This window comes from Salvia miltiorrhiza, chromosome 1 (assembly GCF_028751815.1).
Source record: "Salvia miltiorrhiza cultivar Shanhuang (shh) chromosome 1, IMPLAD_Smil_shh, whole genome shotgun sequence".
NCBI lineage: Eukaryota > Viridiplantae > Streptophyta > Magnoliopsida > Lamiales > Lamiaceae > Salvia > Salvia miltiorrhiza.
Genome location: NC_080387.1, coordinates 62054196 through 62074844, shown reverse-complemented (window position 1 = coordinate 62074844; position 20649 = coordinate 62054196). Strand labels below are relative to the sequence as shown.

General features: G+C 33.6%; 3 protein-coding genes across 6 annotated transcripts in view; 2 read left to right on the top strand and 1 right to left on the bottom strand.

Moving 5' to 3' along the window:
* The window catches only part of LOC131001622 (H/ACA ribonucleoprotein complex subunit 4), an 806367-nt gene that overhangs the window by 202766 nt on the left and 582952 nt on the right, over nt 1–20649 (top strand). The window lies entirely within an intron of this gene.
* Nucleotides 16183–18571, top strand: LOC131001647 (cytokinin dehydrogenase 9). Its single transcript, XM_057928207.1, has 5 exons — nt 16183–17127; nt 17209–17336; nt 17406–17666; nt 17756–18018; nt 18101–18571. The coding sequence occupies exons 1-5, from the start codon at nt 16455–16457 to the stop codon at nt 18450–18452; spliced, it is 1677 nt and encodes a 558-aa protein (XP_057784190.1). The 5' UTR covers nt 16183–16454; the 3' UTR covers nt 18453–18571.
* LOC131002292 (uncharacterized) lies at nt 18551–20505 on the bottom strand. 3 transcript variants are annotated; one of them, XM_057928793.1, is made up of 3 exons: nt 20183–20505; nt 19733–19834; nt 18551–19301 (listed from the first exon to the last, which is right to left on the bottom strand). In XM_057928793.1, the coding sequence occupies exons 2-3, from the start codon at nt 19761–19763 to the stop codon at nt 18793–18795; spliced, it is 540 nt and encodes a 179-aa protein (XP_057784776.1). In that variant the 5' UTR covers nt 19764–19834; nt 20183–20505; the 3' UTR covers nt 18551–18792. The 3 variants fall into 3 exon arrangements, with proteins under 3 accessions (XP_057784776.1, XP_057784781.1, XP_057784788.1); XM_057928798.1 differs by having other exon boundaries at nt 20187–20505; XM_057928805.1 differs by lacking the exon at nt 20183–20505 and having other exon boundaries at nt 19733–20174.

The following is a 20649-nucleotide window of genomic DNA, read 5'->3' as shown; positions in this document are numbered from 1 at the left end:
TTTTCAATATTCGGTTCAAATATATTCAATTAAAATTAATTTGTTATTATATTTATAAATATGATAATTAGTTGGTATCAATTTTAAATAAATATAGAATTATAAAAACGTTTCTTGTACATTGTACGAGGTGCAAATACCACTTTATAATAAACTTATAAATAAGAAATAAGAATATTAAAAAAATGGTCAAAATTCCACATAGCTTATTGATTAACGGTTAGACCCATTTAGGACTTATATCAATTTTAAATTTGTGAAGTCTAATGAAAAATTGATATGTAATTTAATATCTGGTTAGAAGATTACAAAATATATTATTCAATTTAAATTTTTAATTTGTTAAAGCTTTATGAAAAAAGATTTGGGATTCAAAATCTGTTTAATAAACATTACAAAAAATATATAATTTGTTTAGGTTACGAACTAAAAAAGTGTCATAAAAATCAATATGAAATTCCAATTGCATCATTTTATTTTTATAAATCTGTTTTTTATATAGATTTTACATTTGCTAAAATATCGTAAAGCTAAATGTTGAATTATAGAATTACTTTATTAATTCATTATTTTAATATATGGACTCATACTATTCAATAAATTTAATTATTGGCCAAAGTAATACTATTAGATAAATTAAATTATTTTTTTAATAAAAAATTTAACTATTTATTTTGCTAAGTTGATTGACCAAATTAAATTGATGGTGAAAATATATAAAGGATGAGATACTACACAAGTATTTATAAAGCCTTTAGTCAAGATGGAGTTTGATTGATTAAAAATCAATGTTGGATAAGAGATGTTTCTCATGAAAAAATGAAAATGAAGGAGATTAGAGAATTTTCAAAATGCTTGAATTGTAGAATACCACATAGGAAAACCTTGTTTTCGTAGTTTAATTTTATAAAATAATCACCATCTTAATTGATTTACTTTATGTAAGTTAATATAGTATGTATATTTTAAATTTTAATAGGCTTACAAAAATTGATTTGCTTACGTAGACTAATGTATTATCTTACATATTAATAGAATGATAAAAATTGATGTGAGATCAAATTGTATCATTTTATTTAGATTTTCAAGATGTGGTGTCTAATGAAAAATGGATATGTAACTCAAAATCTAGTTAGAAGTTTACAAAATATATTAACTATTTAGATTTTTAATTCATTTTTTTTAATAAAAATTGCATAAAATATATACTTTGTTTATGTTATGAACATAAAAGGTTTCATAAAAATCAATATGAGATACAAATTGCATCATTTTATTTTTATAAATATGTTTTTTATATAGATTTTACATTTGTTAAAATACTATAAAGCTAAATGTTGAATTATAGAATTAATAAAACATAAATAACATAAGAGAAGTATAATTTAGTAATTCATTATTTTAATATATGGACTCACATTAAATTTAATTATTGGTCAAAGTAATATTAGATAAATTAAATTATTTTTTATTAAAAATATATAACTATTTATTTAGCCAATTATATAATTGATCAAATTAAATTGGTGGTGCAAATATATATACAAAGGATGAGATACTATACACAAGTATTTATATAGACTTAAGTCAAGATGAAGTTCTATTTAATCAATGTGGGATAAAAGATTTGACTTGTGAAAAAAAATAAGAATGAAGGAGAATGGAATGTGATCATCGGTTGTCCTGTAATTTTTTGTATCCCACTATGTCTCATTGATAACTTTATTATTTATAAAAATATATTATAAAAATTATATAATGAATCATAATTGAAAAATATTATACTCGAATCACGAATTAATTAACCTTAAAATCAATAATTAATTAAAAAAAATATAATAAAAATACAATTAAATTCTAATTAAATTGAGTAAACTCTCATTAATAGTATTAAAATTACACTAGCTAAAACATAAAAAATTAAAAGAGAAGAAAAAAAATATTGAAAACTATAAAAAGAAAAATTAAAACTGAAACACGAAATGAGAGACGAAACACATTGATCCATCAGAAATGCTAAATGCGCTAAGAAAACGACTCACCAAAGTGTGTGGGTCTCTGTGAGTGACTTTGTGTTCTTCACAGAGAGAGAGAGAGAGATGCATTGGCATTGCTATCAAGCGTGCAGCAAAAGCCAATTTCTCAGGAACTATTGTGCGATGCATACACAGATTGATGCCCCTTAATTATCTCTCTCCACATAATTCATGTCACACATTAATTTCCTAAAACATCATCACCACAATCATCTCTTGACTCTTCGTATATAGTATAATTCCTCAACAACATTAATTAATTCATGATTTGATGATTAGTTTAGTGGTGCTGCCACTACTAAACGCTCTAGATCTACCTTCTTTCTCATATCATATATGTGCTGTAACGTCATTTCCTCGATCATCAATTTTTTCCTAGTGCGTGTTTTAATTATTCTGCATTATTTCTATAAAATAAATTAACATAAAATTAATCTGCATAATCGATTCATTCCATTTTTCAATTCGTGGAACATTCAAAACCTCTTCATTTTCTTTAGATTATGACGTTTGCTTCGAGCTAGTCCGCATTGGGCTTTTGATGTCGATTTATTTTAATTCTTTGTATATATAGTTTGCAAGTTATTATATAGAATCGATTAGCTTATATAAGGCACATTAAAAAATCATAACCAACAGAAGATTCCAATTGGTAAAAAAAAAAAAAGAAGAAGAATTAACAAGGCGTGAGCGTGAATGTATATACTATTGTTCCAAATATATAAAGAGAAAGATTTAGCTTGTGTAATTGATGATATATATCTATAAATGTATAGAAAGCTTAATTATTTTCATTTAAAATTATGCAATTTTTTATTTGGTCTGGAAATTACTAAAATGTATTCCATATAATTTTATTTGGGTCAATATATGACATATATACCCCAACTCTTCACTTAAGGTCATCTCATTATAACGTATACTATAGCAAAATTAAAAAGGCGATTATAAATTACTTTGAAATCAACAAATGGTCAAGTAAAAATTTAATTATTTAAATCTAAGTAAGGCCATTATTGATATTTTTTAATTTGAATTTTAGTATTTTAATTGTTTGCTTATATATTTCTATAGAGTTAACAATTCTATTAAATAATATCTGAAATCCACTCATAACGAAAGATTAGGTATATCACTCGATGTGTATATAGATCGTATCGGTGACTAGCCTAGCTAGCTAGCTAGCCATGTGAACAATGGACACTACCAATTTTCCAATTCCCATCACTACTAATCAACATCAACATCAACATCAAAATGAGTTTAGCTAGCTAGCATGTGATTAATTAGGATTGGAATATATTACATATATAGAGTTGGATTATTATTACCATATATATATATATATATATATATATATATATATATATTATATGACCAAATAAACAATTTCCAACAACTATAAATAAATTGAAACCATGATGACGATAAATATTCTCAGACACACACACGTGAACATATCTAGCCTGTAGATGTAATAATAATAATAGTATTTATCTATCGAAGTGGGAAATGGAATAAGTTCAATCAAAGAAGCCCTAAAAGAAAGACATTCAGTTGATATGTACCTTTCCAAATCTTTAAGCTAGCACGAGATTATTTTTGGGCACTATAGCCCTATAAAGCAGTTAAATAGCTACCTAACTAGCTAAATATGCTTAGAAAATGTAGAGCACTTGGCATATTTCTTGACTAAATGTGTTGTAAAGTCCATATAATTTTAAGGTGGTAGAGATGCACATGGCATGGGGTGACAATTGATGGCGATAATCTTTATTGACTAAGAAAAACTTTAAAAAAAAAATCCTTGGTATAGACTGTTAGATAGGTTTCGTGGATGTTCAACTCTTTTGTTTTTTAGTAATATAAGTGTTTCGTGATAGAAGTAGTTTTATATATGAAATTGTTTTTTCAAGATCTAGGAGATGTTTCTCTTGATCGAGGATTAGAGATGTCAAAATTGTGCCAATCGACTAAAAAAGCTTAATTATATTTTACACGAATATACTCCTCCCATTTTTCAATCGAGTTTGAAATGCATACTGCATACAAGTTAAGTATATGCACTACAATTACATATTGGAGAGACCACTTTATTTTATATGCATATACATGATTTCTCTTCCATTCTCTATTCTTATTTTATCTTAAATATTCAATTTTGTGAACTCTTAATTCATCTATTCAAACTTTTTTATTTTTATATTCTTAAAATTTCTTAATTAAAAAGTACAATTTTTTTTTTAAAAAAATTTAAATTGCACATCAATTTTTTTTATGAGACTTCACCGATTAAAATTTATTTTTCGCAATTCATACATTTACATAGCGAATTCATACGTGCTATACACATAATTGATACATTTTAGGTAGTTCATATTTTATATGTTAAGAAGTGTTTACTGTAGCCCTCCCCTGTATACATATTTGCATGAATCAGTTTCATGCGCACAAATAAAAAGGTTTTTCGGATTTTAGTTGATTGCTATAAAATTGTCAAATTAATTATCAATCAAATGAAATTACATCAAATTATTATTTTGGTCAAAATTAGGTAACACGACAAACACAGGCGTAGAACAGTGTCACGCTATCTAAGTATGAGTTTATCATGTCACCTAATTCGAACACAATTTTGCTTAAATTGACAATAATATAACTGAATTGAACATTTTTAAAGAATCGACTAAGAAAAAAAAAATTGTGAATAAACTCTAATCTTATTATAACGCCATATCTCCAACTGGTTAGCGACATAATCATATGCATGATGACTCTTAGAAGCATAAATAATATAATATATAGAATTACTATCAAATTTCACAACTGATGGATGGATAAAGACAAAAATAGTGTAAAGCACTACAATAATAAAATCACTGAATAATTTATAGAAAAATGACGCTTTTACAGAGACAAACAAGAATGAGAAAACAGCATAAATATAAATATATATCTATGTTCAAAAGTTAATTAGCAAGGGACAATGGGACTATGATCTGAATAGAATGTAAACATAATAGGGAACATTGCAAGAATTATTTTGTATAGAAGCACTCTTGTTTAATACATTAAATATTTATAAATTATCATCAATTAGATAAATATATATTCTAACACTAATTATAAACCCCGATCCTATCTGACTTATTATATATATATATATATATATATATATATATATAGGGTTGGGTTCCGGTGGATCCCTATGCTTATAATAGATCCGTAGATCCAAATCTAGACCACACATTTATGACATGTGGCGCATCAAGATGGTGACACGTGGCAAGGCATTTCAAGGCAAAATCTGGAGAGGGGTAAAATTGGAATGTAATTTTCGAAATTCAAAAAAAAAAAAAAAATTAGATTTTCTCAAAATATGTATATTTTAGATGCATAAAGTTTCATACGAGAATGCATGAACTTTCATATAAAAATGCATAAAGTTTCATATAAATATGCATAAGATTTCACCCCACCCCAACCCCACCCCCCACACCCCAGAACCCCACCCCACCCACCCCCTACCCCCTCACCCCCCACCCCCCCCCCCAAAATTTTTTTTTTTTTTATATTTTTAAAAACTGATTTTCTGACCACTGACCCACCCCTACCCCACCCCCCACCCACCCCCCCACCAAAATTTTTTTTATTTTATTTTTTTATTTTCTCAAAAACTGATTTTCTGACCACTGACCCCCCCACCCCCCACCCACCCCCCCAATTTTTTTTTTTGAAAATCAGTTTTTAAAAAAATAAAAAAAAAAAAAATTTTTTTGGGGGGGGTGGGGGTGGGGGGTGGGGGGTGGGGGTGGGGGTGGGCCAGCAATTAGAAAATCAGTTTTTGAAAAAAAAAAATTTTTTTTGGGGGTGGGGGGTGGGGGTGGGGGGGTGGGTGGGGTGGGGGCCAGGGGCAGGGGTGGGGTGGCGAAACTACCAGATTTATTAAAATGAAATGCATTTTTTGTATAATTTAATGCATTTTTATGTGAAAAACTTTATGCATTTTTGTTTGATTTTATATGCATGTGAAACATGCATATTTTTGGGGGTGGTAATGGGGAGGGTTGGGGGGTGGTGTGGGCTGGATTGGGGGGTGGTATGGGGTGGGGTGGTGAAAATACCAAAACTGGAAAAATTAAATGCATTTTTCTGTTCAAAGTTATGCATTTCATGTGAAAACTTTATGCATCTTTGTGTGAAACTATATGCATCTAAAATATATCTATTTTGAGAAAATCTAAAAAAAATATATTTTTTTTAATTATTAAATCCGAAAATTACATTCCAATTTTACCCCTCCAGATTTTGCCTTGGAATCCTTGCCACGTGTCACCATCTTGATGCGCCACATGTCATAAATATGTGGTCTAGATTTGGATCTACGGATCTATTATAAGCATTGAGATCTATATGATCCCATTCCTATATATATATATATATATAGGTATATATATATATATATATATATATATATATATTTTAGATAAGTCTGACTTATTATAATTAGTTTTTGATGTAATTAACCTAACATTTTTTTGTTTTGTTTCGAAATCGCTATTTACAGATGTATTTTGAGTAATTCGAACTACAAAAAGTCATATTGAATGAAGTTGTATTTGATTATGTTAATTATCTATGTATAACTTGACAGATAAATATAACAAAGATAATCTCTTGTTAATTTTGATGAATTGAAATTTTAAAATATCTCAAGACCCTTAATTATTTTAATTATTTGAACTAATTTTACTTATTTCATAGTATTTCATTAAAAAGTTGAAATTGAAGAAATTTTATTATTGAAAATAAAAATATTCAATTATACTCCTTCCGTCCACTCTAATAGGCTCACTTCTTTTGGCACGAAGATAAAAAATTTACTTTTTAGGAGGAAATGGGTGTGATCCACACCAATTAAATATATTTTTTTATTCAAAACGGAAAACGAGTTTATTCTAGTGGGATATCCCAAAAGGAAAAATGAGTCTATTAAAATGGGACAGAAGAAGTGTATTTTATCAATCATGCAAAATAAATGCTCTATATTATATACGTAATAATAACCTTCATGAGAGGTTTTAATTTCGTCTGCGTGCAGTGTAATTTCTTATTTTTATGTGGGTAGTGGTTTCATTTGCGTGCGATTATTTTTTCACTTTTATATAGTGTAAAGATTTCTTTTGCGTGTATGTTATTTATTTGATTATATAATAGATAATTATTGTAATTCTAAAGGAAAAAAAAAAAAGCATAATGACCTTAATCATACAGTATTTCTCAGCGAATTATTGGACTTGCAACGGATCCAAAGTATCAGTGGGAATAGTATTTTCTTTTGTGTGACTACTATAGGTCATTTTCGGATTTCTTTTAGTAGTATATAGACAACTAAAAGTAAAATTATTATTAAAATATATACAATGTAGCATTCTTGTTGGCTTGCTGCAGTACACGCCCTCAGCCAACCAAAAAGCTACGGGGATATACAATATTTAAACTAACATAGTTGAAAATGTGGTGTGCGTCTAATTCAAATATTCAATTATGCTTCCCCAAAATTTGTTTCCCTTCGTTCCCGACTTGTCGCATTTTAAAGAGCACAAAATAAAATTAAGAAATTTATTTATCCCAAGGTCTATGTACTAGGGCGCGTGCATGTGTTTATGTATAGAAATAAGATTATATATGCAGTACTCCCTCCGTCGGATTATGTAGTACTCCCACTGTCCCTATTATAGTAAAACTCTTTTTTTATACGAAAATTAGAAAAAATATATTTTGTGTGTAGATAAAAAAGTAAAAAGATAAATAAATTATAAATTTTTTGTCAAATAAAAAAAGTTTCAAGATAGGTGATTGGTGGGACACTCAAAATAGAAATAGTCTCAAGATAGGGGAACTGAGGAAGTACTTAAATTTTAGATAGTACTCCCTTTGTCTCATAAAAATATACTTCATTCGTCTACGAAAGAATTTTCTAGAAGGAAGTGACGCGAGTTTTAAAAAAAATGTTATTGGATATATTGATAATGGATAAAAGTTTGTTGAGTGTATTGAGAATGATGAAAAAATGTTTTAATTAGTATTGAGAGTGGTGAAAAGGTGAAAAGTAAGTGGTGGGGTATAGTTCAAAATAAGTAGGAAGTTCTTTTGTGGACGTCCCATAAAGGAAAAGTAGGAAGTTCTTTCGTGAACGGAGGGAGTACATAGTATGGAATGGCACGGGTTTAAGAAATTCCATAAAGTCTAGTGTGAGTGGAGAAATGTTCCCACATTGATTGTGATGTTTAGTGGGAGCATTATTACTATAAATAAACTATGCATGTTTTATGGGACGGACAAAAAAAGGAAAACTATGCATGTTAATCATTCATTTAATAATAAATTTAAGGGTTAATTACGCCAAAAACCATGAACTTTGGGCTCATTTCCAATTTTTTCATGAACTTTTTTCTTATCAAATTTTCCATGAACTTAAGAGGTTGAACAATTTTTCCATGCTTTTTTGCTTCGGTGAAGCTCCGAGCTGACGTGTCACTTACGTGGTAATTCCAAGCTGACCTGTCGCCTACGTGGTAATACCGAGCTGATGTGGCACGTAGTGGGGGGGTCGACAGAGCAGAGCAGAGTCGGCAGAGCTGAGTCGTAGAGTCGGGGCAGAGATGAGTCGGGCAGAGTCGGCAGAGCTGCCTCTGCAGCTCTGCACTCTGGCAAGGCTTAGTCAGCTCTGGAACTCTTCGTCATCTTCAATTTTAGGCTTGCATCAATCCAGAATTCTCCACCGCCGCTGTCCACCGCAGACCTCGCATCATTCCAGAAATTCTTCTTCTCCCCATTCCTCCGTCGCCGCCGTCCACCACAAACCTCGCGCTGTTCTTCTTCTTCCCCAAATTACATCCATCGCCGCCGTCGACTTCTTCTTCCTCAAAAAATCTTCTTCTTCCCCAGATCTCGCGTCGCCGACCTCACACCTCACTAGGGTTTGCGCCCCCTTTCGCGCGGCGCCACCACCCGACCTCGCGCCGCGATCATCGCTCTGGCGAGATTAAGGAATGAGATATTTGGAAACTAGGGCTCTGCAAAACTGAGGGCAGGGGCGGTCCGGTGGGCGGCTCTTCGCCGGAGTTTAGAGAAGAGAAGACGGGGGCTAGAAACGACGTAGTATTACGAGTATCGGACGACGTCGTTTCTTCACATCGTCGCCGGTGCCATGTCAACTTTCAGATGACTTAAATGGTGCCAAGTCAGCACTCAAATTGGGGGTAATTCAAAATCATGGCAAAATTGTTCACGCCCTTAAGTTCATGGAAAATTTGATATAAAAAAAAGTTCATGGAAAATTTGAAAATGGGCCCAAAGTTCATGGTTTTTGGCGTAATTAACCCTAAATTTAATGATCCAAATTATTCTTTATTTTTAACCTAATTGATTTATTTTTAAGGATTATTGAGCTAAAATACACCGACTTAGTTTTTTCCACGAATTTTGAAAGTTGTCAAAAAATATACCTATTTTGACTCATTTTATTTTTTTCCCACGAACTTTAAGAATTGTCAAAAATACACAAACTTTGGCACATTTTATTTTTTGCCACAAAATATATTGTTATAAAAAAAATTATTCGAACAATTCTTTTATTATAATTTTTTTCAAAACGACGTCGTTTAATTTACGAAGTATATTTTAATTTTTTTAAAAAAGACGTCACCATGAATACTTGTCATCGATTATTAATTAAATGAATTATTGGCGCCTAAATACACGAACTTTGGGTCCATTTTGATTTTTCCCACGAACTTTGAAAGTTGTCAAAAAATACACGAACTTCGACTCATTTTATTTTTTCCCACAAACTTTGAAAATTATCAAAAAGATACACAAACTTTGGCTCATTTTTTTCCCCATGAAATATATTGTTATAAAAACATTATTAAAAGAATTCTTTTTTTTCTTCAAAACAGCGTCGTTTTGATTACGTAATATATTTTATTAAAAAAAAATGACGTCACCCATGAATAATTGTCAATTTTTCATCTAGCATTAATTAAATAATTTAAGCTAGCTAGTTAATTAAAAGAATTACTCCATTTGAATCATTTTTTTTATAATAATATATTCGTGGGAAAAAATAAAATGAGTCAAAGTTCGTGCATTTTTTTGACAATTCTCCAAGTTCGTGGGAAAAAAACAAAATGAGTTAAAGTTCGTGAGAAAAAATCAAAATGGGCCCAAAGTTTATGTATTTAAGCGCCAATAACTCTAATTAAATTAATTAAGTTAGCTAGTTAATTTTTGATAGTTATCAAAATTCGTGGAAAAAAATAAAATGAGTCAAAGTTCGTATATTTTTTTTGACAACTTTTAAAATTCGTGGGGAAAAAAATCAAAATGTGCTCAAAGTTCGTGTATTTAGGTACCAATAACCCTATTTTTAATTTATAAATGTTGTAATTGTCTTTTACTTTTGATCATAACCACATCTTACCTCTAAATTTTATCTTTCATCTTTTATTTTACCTCGTTGTCTCTAATGTTCGATTTCTCTCTAATTCTCGTCTTTTCTCACATGTGATTCACGTCGTCGTCTGTTAGGTTGTCAATTTCTGAGCTGATTCTCATCTTCTTCTTCTTCACAATTTATTGTCTTCTTCAACGATTTTGCATTATTCACCCGACATAATTTTATCATCAACTAATAAAGATTGATAAGACATAGATGGTGTTTCTCATTCTTTAACAAAAGGTTTTCCATTCGTAGAAACAATTTTAGGAAAAACAACTTGTAAAGTTTTTATCAAACCTCATTGAGTTTAAAAGTACATGTGTCGATTTCTTGAATGTTTCAGTTGCAAGCGCAATTTGTGACTTCATCTTCCCTATTTCGGCGTTCATTTTTGGTGAGATTTACCTTCAATTTTTCCAAAGTTCTTTGAAGACTTGCATTTTCTTGTGTGAGAGATTTGAGCTATAGGAATTGGACTTTCCATTTGTGCAAGAATTCGGAGTACACACGTTTCAATTTTGCAACTAGGAGATCATTTTCCTCTTCTCGCATTGAATCTGATTATTCATTCAACGAAAAAGCAAATCAAAATAAGTTTGAATAAGCAGGGTATTCATTATTTACAATGATCCGTTCGGTTTGCACAATATTGCTGACAATATTATTTTCTTCTTCGAGTGTTGGTGTTGTTGTGTGAGCATCGAATTCAACATTCTGGTCTGAAATAGAATCTTCATCAAGCGAACATTTTCTGCCTATCAGTACAATGGTATTTGGAGTTTGGTGCTCAACAACTTCTTTTCTTTCTTCTATGGCTTGATGGATTTTTGTTCGAGATCTCTTGGCTTGGTGTTCTATATCTTCTCTTACGAGACTAGCATGGTGATAGTCTCGTCCTTGTCCTCCTTGTCATTGACTTCGCCTTCATCATCGCTCATGCTCACAGATAGGTTCTTTCCCTACTTCCTTAAGGTATTTAATTGTACACTTATTTGCATAGTGTGCAAACCCTTTACATGCACGACATTGAACAAAGTCCAATTTTTTAGAGCTTTTGAAGGAATCATTGTAGAATCTCCTTGTCGATTAAGTTTTTGGAGAATAGAATTATTTATTTGGAGTAGTTTCAGATGGCGACTCTCTCGATTTAAAATTACCTCATTTTCCTGTTATCTTTCTGAGCATGGAGTTAATTTCCTCATCAAGAGCACCATATCTGCGTCCTCATCGAGTTCCTCCAGATCTTCCTCATCTTCCTGCGATGTTGGATCAAATGTTCCAACATTGAGAGCAACGGGCTTGGAAATCTCTTATATTGTATAGGTTATTTTGGTAATCCATGTTCATCTCATACATCATTAGGATGCTCATCAGCTTGTTCAGATCCATAATGCCTGTATTATGGGTTTCTTCAATGGATAAGATTTTTACATTGAATTTTTTGGGTAAAGACCTCAACCCTTTAAACATTAGAATCATATTATTAAGGGATTCTCCTAGATCAAAAAACTCAGTAGTTATATCTATAATCCTACCAAATAAAGATCTTATAGATTTATTACTCTCCATTCTCAAGGTATATATGTTAGACATACGAGTATCTTACTCAAGGTATGATGAACTAGATGTTGAGTTTGATGTTGGAACAATACAACTTGACATTCTTGTGGTTCAACACTTGTATTTTACCTTGTATGAACTGATACCAAATGCAGTGGTCTTCAACCCTTTTTATAGATGCAAAATATGTTGGGAGAGCAAGGGTTCAATGCTGAAAACGTGGCTGAAGATCGTGGGGAGTGACGTTTTCTTAAAGTCAAAATTTGCTTGTTGGTTAAGCATATAACCAACATTATAGGAAGACTTGGTCTTCAGCTTATTTGCTCTCTTATCTTCCCTTCTTTGATAAAGTCGAATCTTTCTAATAATTCTATTAATAATTGATAAATGAAGAAGATAAAATAAAATGAATTTATTGGAAAATAAATAATTATTAGAGTTTAAAAGATGAACTCTAACAATAAGGGATTGGATCAAATAAAAACATCTCTTATCTTACAAATTACAAATTCCTTACACTTAATTTATAAAATGATACACTTCACCTATAAAATAATTGTACTTTAATGATATTTGATTCGAATCTCTAAAGAAATACAATTATAAGGCAATGAATTATAATAAAAATACAATTATTTTATATATTAAGTGCAATAATTTTATAAATTTAATCAAATAATGAAAGTTCTGTTGCTCTCGCAAACACAGAAATGTTGGATAGAATGATGGAACAATCAACCCAACATTACCGTATGAAAAACAAAAAAACAACATAAAATAAAAGTATGCACAATGGATGATTTTATACTGCAATATTAATTAATTGCAGTTGTATGTTCACTATAAAAATCTCTTTTACAATGAAGATACGAGAAACCACTCAATAGAATCCCTCTTATTGAGTGGAATTGATAAGAAAATAAATATCTTCTAATCCTATCAATTTAATGAAGCTAATCTATGAAAATCAAACAATCAAACCTACTGATTAGCCCTAACAAACGAGTCTTCCACTCAAGGTGTACTGTGAACTAGATGTGAATGATGTTCTAATATTAGCTTCTGAGCTCCTGCACTTGTATTTTACTTGAATGAACTGGTACCGACTGCAGTGAGCTTTGCCCCTATTTATAGATTCAATATATGCTTGATGGGCAAGAAAATTGTGGCTGAGAACATGAGTAGTGGATATGCTGTCTAGGTTTAACTTGGAGCCGAAGTAGTCTTGTTGGTTAAGCAAATTAACCAACATCCCTACTTTCATGGGAGACCAAGTCTTGCAAGCTTTAAATCTTCTCCTTTCTTCTTTGTAGTATCCGTAGGTATCATGATCAAGTCTAATTTAATCTCTTCCTCCTTTCTTTTTAGACATCCGAAAATATATAAAAATAGATATTAATTCTCTTAAAAATATTTAAAGAAGAAGATAAAATCAAGAATTTATTTAAAAATAAATAAATATCATTTCAATGAATAAATGGATCACTTACCTTCGAATTATGGAGATAGTGAAATCGTTGTGGTTTCTCACTAGACTAGCCTTTAAGACTAAATTAAATTCAATGCGTATGTGGTGGTCATGGTCCCAATATGACTTTTATGATCAAGATTTTGTTTGGTTCAGACGATTTTTTTTTTTTACCAATCATTCTCTTTCTATTTAAAATATTTCCATTGTGATCATTAGTTTGCTTCATTAACTGATAACATAGTGCAAAAATAAACATAATCGCAGTGATAGTGTCGGTTCAAAGGATTACAAACATAATCGCACTGATATGATTAATTTTATTTTGTGTGGCTAAATAATCCATACATGAAAACATAACAATTATCGAAGCATATATTTTTTAATTACATAAATATTCAGCGTTGAAATGCCCATCATCGATGAGGTAGAGCGTGAATTATCGCTAAATGTCTTGATTTAGGGCATTGAGGAGTGAGGACTGAACTCATCACTCGCGTTGTGCACTTAAATTTGAAATTTGTCCTCTTCATCGACATATCCTTTTAATTCGGCCTTGCAATTAATGTCATCAACCAAATGAATCTTGGAGCAGACAGGCTCACAATCGTATCGGGTATGATTTTTTAATATATTTTCTATTCTTTAAATATTTAGCATTTTATGTGAAATATTTTCTTTTTCTCTCTCTCTATATATGTATATACTTCATTCGTCCTATTAACAATGACTCGTGAAATATTTCTCTATATATATACTCATTTCATTCCATTAATAATGACTTACTTTTATTTTGTCTGTCACATTGATAATAGTCTATTTCAGAAAAGAAAAAAAATCACACTCTCACAAAAATTATGAACTCCACCACTTTATATCATTTTTATCATTTAATCACTCTTATTCTTAATAATCGCGCTGAACAGTAATAAATCATTGTCAATTGGACGGGGGAGTATAATATAAGAAAACTCGCGTAGTTTCAAACATTCAAAAGAAAGTATTTTCAGATGGAGTTCCAACTGAAAAATGATGAGATTCTGGAGTCGAAGTTATTTATAGCACATTGAGTATCGATTTAAAAAGGCATACATTATTTGGGACATAACATTTATACCTAAAAGTAGGAATGTGGTATTGTACCTTCCCCATCTGGCAAATAGCAATTAGAATCTTTCTCGCAGTACAAGAATCTGCAAACTGACGTCACTTTCTCCAACCTGACCTCAAGGTACAACTACTATAAGCTTACACTACAAAAAATCTTACATTTGCATGCAACACTAAAAACAACAAACGTGGTAATGCAGTAGTGTAACATTCCACCAAAAAATATGTAATCTTTCTTAGCTAAGATATGTTGTATAAGTAGTAGCAATATATTGTTGAGAAGGCCAAGCTAGCTACACTCAACGACCAATTAATATTTGAGACATGATCTCAAACTTACCCTATAAGGAAAATGATCTCAAATCCATATCATCCAGCATAAAAAAATGTTATAAGAAGTGTATTTTCTAAGTGTAACGACAACTAACTAAGTAAAGACAATAATAATAATCCTCGTATGTATGTATTAGGCACATTAATTGTAAGAAAAGAGCATGGATCCCCGGCCACAAACAAGTGCAAGGTCCTCTCCTCTTCTCTTCTCTTCTCTTCTCTTCTCTTCTCTTCTCTCACAGAGCAATAATGTTGGAAGTGGTACTTGGTTGTAGGGAATCATGTAGACCTGTCCTAATTATGCTGGGATCCAAGACTGCAATGTTCACACAAATTAATGCATTTTTAACCGACTCTCCAGTTCAAACTGTCATCTACACATCTCCCACTTTTCCATTTTATTCTGTGCCCAACTTGCCCCAGGCCCCTACCCACAAACATTGCCCCTCAGATGACTGCGACGCAGGCGGCACGGATCTCGAGACCTCCCCGTCGCTGTCCGACCAACGAATCGAGTTTTCACAAGCTCAGTCTGCTCAAAGAGAGACTTTCTTCAAAAAGCATCATGCCTTTGTCCCACCCAGAAATGGATGGTAAGCATGCTCCATTTTCACCCTTAGTTAAAGGAGAGACTAAACATGTCGTGATCAGTAGCTATAGACCCTGCAAAATATCATCATCAAACTCAAGTCAATAGTGCTTTCAGCACCTCGTGTTCGTGTTAGGGAGCTTTCAGACAAGATAAACTCGGGTAATGGCAGCACGAGACGCGGTCCGATGACAAGCTAGATCCAACTTGATAAGGCAGCTTTATTAGGAAAACAAAACAACTTTTTGTGACTTTTATCAGTAGTTTATTCAAGAAAGTTAACCAAATATTAGGCAGGTTAGGTTGGCCAAACTCACATTTCCAAAAGAAGCTAAGACCTAAAACTGGAATATACGACTCCATAACAACGGGGGCTGCCTCAAGTTTTCACACTCAAGACCAAGTAATTATTTTTTTACTACACCACCTATGCCTGCACACACACACACACACACAATATATAACCGGAGGGGACGAGGGGGTTCGTTCATATACTGTATACTTTATTGGGTCCCCCTAAACAAGAAAATAACATGATGCATTGTCCACCATCCGACAAATAGTGCATAACTTACAACATATGCAAGAATCATGTTTGCAGCAAAATGTGAAGTCACTAAGTCCTCAAAAGTGTGAGGATAGCAGTGATTGGTCCAAGTGTACAAATATATTTGCCCCAAATAGTCTCAAGCAAAAAAGGTGATGCAATCAAATATTGAAAAAGTTTGTTGCAATATCTCCTTTATTTTGGATATAAGTATCTCCACTTAAGAAGAACTAAACATAGGACCAAGACAAATTTGAAAACGCCTTATTGCATAGTGAAAGAAAGAGAAAGCTAAGTACCCATCGATGTTGCGTTCCCAGTCTCGAAAACTTGGGTACGAGATGCTTATCGGAGAGTGCCTCACTTTCTTTAGACAGAAAACCAGAGCTCTTCTTGTACTAGTTTTGTTGCACAGTTTCATGATCATTTGTTCTAACCACCCTTTTGCCACCCCACAAACCGATGAATCTCTAGTGCATTCATCCCTGGCCAAGATGAGGTTCGAGGGGAACTTGTCTTTCAATAATATGGAGTTTGCAGCAAGGGACTTCGGCAATAGATACCATCTCATGCCGTCTGCAGTTTTGCATCCGAAATCAGTTTCGGATATTCTGTCCGTTGTGAGGTACGTGTATGACTTGGGCCTGAATTCAGAGCTCACTGTTGCTGCACGGGGCCACGGCCACTCGCTGGAAGGCCAGGCACAGGTGCATCAGGGCGTTGTGATCAGCATGGAGTCACTCCGTGTCCCCGAGATGAGCTTCCACACCGGGAAACACCCCTATGTTGATGTTTCTGCTGGGGTACTGTGGATAGATATCCTGCATGAGAGCCTCAAACAAGGTCTAACACCAAGATCGTGGACTGATTATCTCCATCTCACTGTTGGTGGCACCTTGTCGAATGCTGGAATCAGCGGCCAGGCTTTCCGACACGGGCCACAGATTAACAATGTCTACCAACTCCAAGTTGTCACAGGTTATATCACCATAACATATAGCAAAATGCATCCCAAAATTTGAGAAGAACCATCTAATAACCTGAATTGTCTATGTGCAGGTAGAGGAGAAGTAGCTACGTGTTCGGAAGAGCAAAACGCAGACCTCTTCCACGCCGTGCTAGGCGGTCTAGGACAGTTTGGCATCATCACCCAAGCAAGAATTGCCTTAGAGCCTGCGCCGAAAATGGTGAGTTGAGTTAGCAAGATACAAATAAGGCCATGAGAATTTCTTCTTGACTCACAGTTTTCCTTGCAGGTTAAATGGATAAGAGCACTGTATTCAGATTTCTCAACATTCGCCCGTGACCAGGAGCATCTGATATCTACGAAAAAATCCTTGGACTACGTAGAAGGATTCATCATCATAAACAGAACCGGCTTGTTAAACAACTGGAGATCGTCTTTCAATCCCAAGGATCCAGTTCAAGCAGACCAGTTCACCTCCGATGGGAAGCTTCTGTTTTGCCTGGAAGTTGCAAAGTACTACAATCCTCGAGATTCGGACAACATCAATCAGGTGAGAATCTCGAACATGCTATCCATCTCAGGCTGTCGAAGAGTTACCAGAGCCTGCTAAATTCTTCACCTCTGCTACCTGGTATGCAGGATGTCGACACTCTCTTATCAGAACTGAACTACATACGATCCACTCTCTTCCTGTCGGAGGTTTCCTATGTCGACTTCCTTGACAGAGTACACGTGTCTGAAGTGAAACTCCGGGAAAAAGGCCTCTGGGAGGTACCACACCCATGGCTGAACCTTCTTGTTCCCAGAAGCCGAATTCATGAGTTCGCCAGAGAAGTTTTCGGTAGCATAGTAAAAGATACGAGCAACGGCCCCGTCCTCATCTACCCCGTCAACAAAGCAAGGTATCAATTCTACAATAAAATCAATAAGTAATAACATTAACAGAAAAGTAAGTCTGATGCCCTAATTCTGCTTTGGTTTTAGGTGGAAATCTGGAACGTCCTTGGTCACACCCGATGAGGACGTTTTCTACCTGATCGCTTTCTTATCTTCAGCAATAGCATCATCGACAGGAAAGGATGGCCTCGAGCATATTTTATCACAAAACAAGAAAATACTGAGTTTTAGCCAGAGACCTTACCTTGGGATCAAACAGTACCTGCCACATTACAGCACTGAAGAGGAGTGGGAAGCTCATTTCGGTGCCCACTGGGAAGTTTTCTGCCGGAGAAAGTTGAGCTACGATCCCCTGGCGATCCTAGCTCCGGGACAGAGGATATTCCGGAGAGGAATGGTGTCTGCGCTACAAAGACCAGAGGGTCGAGACATCGCCTGATGTCAAGAGCCAAGAAAAATAGTAGATAGATAAAATGCACATACTTCTTTTATTTTTGGACTTCCAGCATCAGATGTTCTAGAATAGTATCAAGGAAGTATGGAGAATATGAGATTTTATATCTTTGCTGTCGAAAACAAAATTTACAAGCATCAACAAACCAGTATAGACGATATCAAGCATCGCCATCAAGCTTATACAAGTTTGAACACGAAAATTGATAGCAGAAATGGACTGTGTAACTTCATCCAAGGAAAACGTTTTGGAACTATAATAGGAAGAACCTTAACTAGTAGGGAGCAATAAAAGCAAGATACTTGGTTAACATTTAAACAGAGACTCATTTGCTCTTCCAGCCAAGGCCAGGCCGGCTGCTCTTTTCTTCAGATTCTTCATAACCTCGAGCATCACGAAGATTTTCCTCAAAATCAGTATAATCACTTGCAACAGGAAGAAAGCTACTTATATTATCTGTAGCTCCGAAACCTCCAGCCCGTATCACATCATCAGAAAAGAAAGAAGCTTCCATACTTGCTGCCCCTCGAGCTTCAGGAGTTACGCCCTCTTCAACTTTGCCAGTTTTGGCATCCTTGGATCCTTCATAGCCCTGAACATCACGGAGATGGTCTTCAAAATCAGTGCAATCACTGGCAGCTGGAAGCATGGTACCGATATCATCAGTAGCTCCAAAGCCTCCGGCACGTATAACTTCATCAGCAGTAATAGGAACTTCCATATTTACTTCTGCAGGACCAGAAGGATGACTTTGCTCCACTGGGATCGGGTTCTCAGAGGCATCTCGATGATCAGGTTCATTCGCCCTCCCGATTGAGCTTTTGTGGTTCTTGTCTATTTGATGGGAGAGTGAGATCAGTCAACAAGGGCACATATAGACTTTAGAAAAAAATAGTAACTATGTAACGTTGCTAACCTAAATCAGGAAATTCATTTAAGCATGACATCGAATGCGTTCAAATATTATTGGAATTGTATGATAATAACTGAAACTAATGAAGGTCTTTCATGTGACATAGGAAAAACCTCGAAATTCATACATCATAAACGAGCTATATTCCCATAATTCACGAACAATTAAAGAGAAAAACAAATGTACTTGAATTTGATCGTTTTCAAGAAAGTTCCATTCTGATCCTATTCAGAAATTTACAGCATCTTCCTATATTATCAATGCAATTTGTATTCTTTCACAGATTCAAGAATCGGAAACGAAAGAATCAAGAGAAATGCAGGGCTTAACACGAGATGAAGGGAATGATTACCGTGCATGTTCTGATATGAGCCGAACTCCATGATATATTGCACTTTTAGCTGTAACTCTTCTTTGCGGTTGGTTAATCAAATTCAAAGAACAACTTCTCAATCTGCAGTTAGCAATATCAGCATCAGACTCATGGGTCCCTCAAATAACCATCTCTATTAACATCCCCTTCTCAAAACACACACACACACACACGCAGTTCTATCAACCATCCAAACTGGGAACCTCTCTCTCTCTCTCTCTCCAATTCCAACCCACACAGCATCAACCACTCTCAGTTACCAGCATTCTAAAAATATAAGTTACTAAACCCAGAAAAATTGAAGCAAATCAAACAAGCTCCCGATGTTAAAAATCCATATTTCATCCAAAGAGACGGACTTTTTGAGCAAATTCAAGAAAGCACCAACCCCCTTAATCAATAAATGTCGCAAATGGGAAGAAAAAATACCAACTTCGAAGTTCGAAGCCCCGGTATTCTTGAAGAAAACGATTGTTAAAGGTCGGATTATTTTTCAGTTTTTGTCCGCCGCTGTCGTTTGGTTTCGTAGCCACTAATAAGTAGTGTTCTTCAACTGGCAAGACAGACACGTGGCTTGCGCTCGGGCGACGCCACCGACGTTGGATTTTACAGATAATGTCGGCGGAAGCAAATCACCAATCGTCGATTTCTCTCAAATGTTGTATACTTTCAGCTGGTGGGAGTGTTTGTTTCAATTTTCGGATGCTTCAGAATTTGTGGGAAGTTATAATCCCTACAGTTTATCTGTGTTTAAAATATTGAAAACAATAAATCACCTAGTCCATTTTTTTTGCTTTTCTTTCTTTATTTTTTGAATTTTTTAAATACGTCGTACTTATATTTTCTTTCTCCATTAATATTGTAAATATGCTATTATTTAATTATTAATTTATGAA

Coding starts and splice junctions, on each gene's coding strand:
- LOC131002292 (XM_057928793.1), bottom strand. CDS start 19,763: ATGGAGTTCGGCTCATATCAGAACATGCACG. Junction 19,302..19,732: donor CTCATATCAGAACATGCACG/GTAATCATTCCC, acceptor CCCATCAAATAG/ACAAGAACCACAAAAGCTCA.
- LOC131001647 (XM_057928207.1), top strand. CDS start 16,455: ATGTTGCGTTCCCAGTCTCGAAAACTTGGGTACGAGATGCTTATCGGA. Junction 17,128..17,208: donor CCAACTCCAAGTTGTCACAG/GTTATATCACCA, acceptor GTCTATGTGCAG/GTAGAGGAGAAGTAGCTACG. Junction 17,337..17,405: donor TAGAGCCTGCGCCGAAAATG/GTGAGTTGAGTT, acceptor TTTTCCTTGCAG/GTTAAATGGATAAGAGCACT.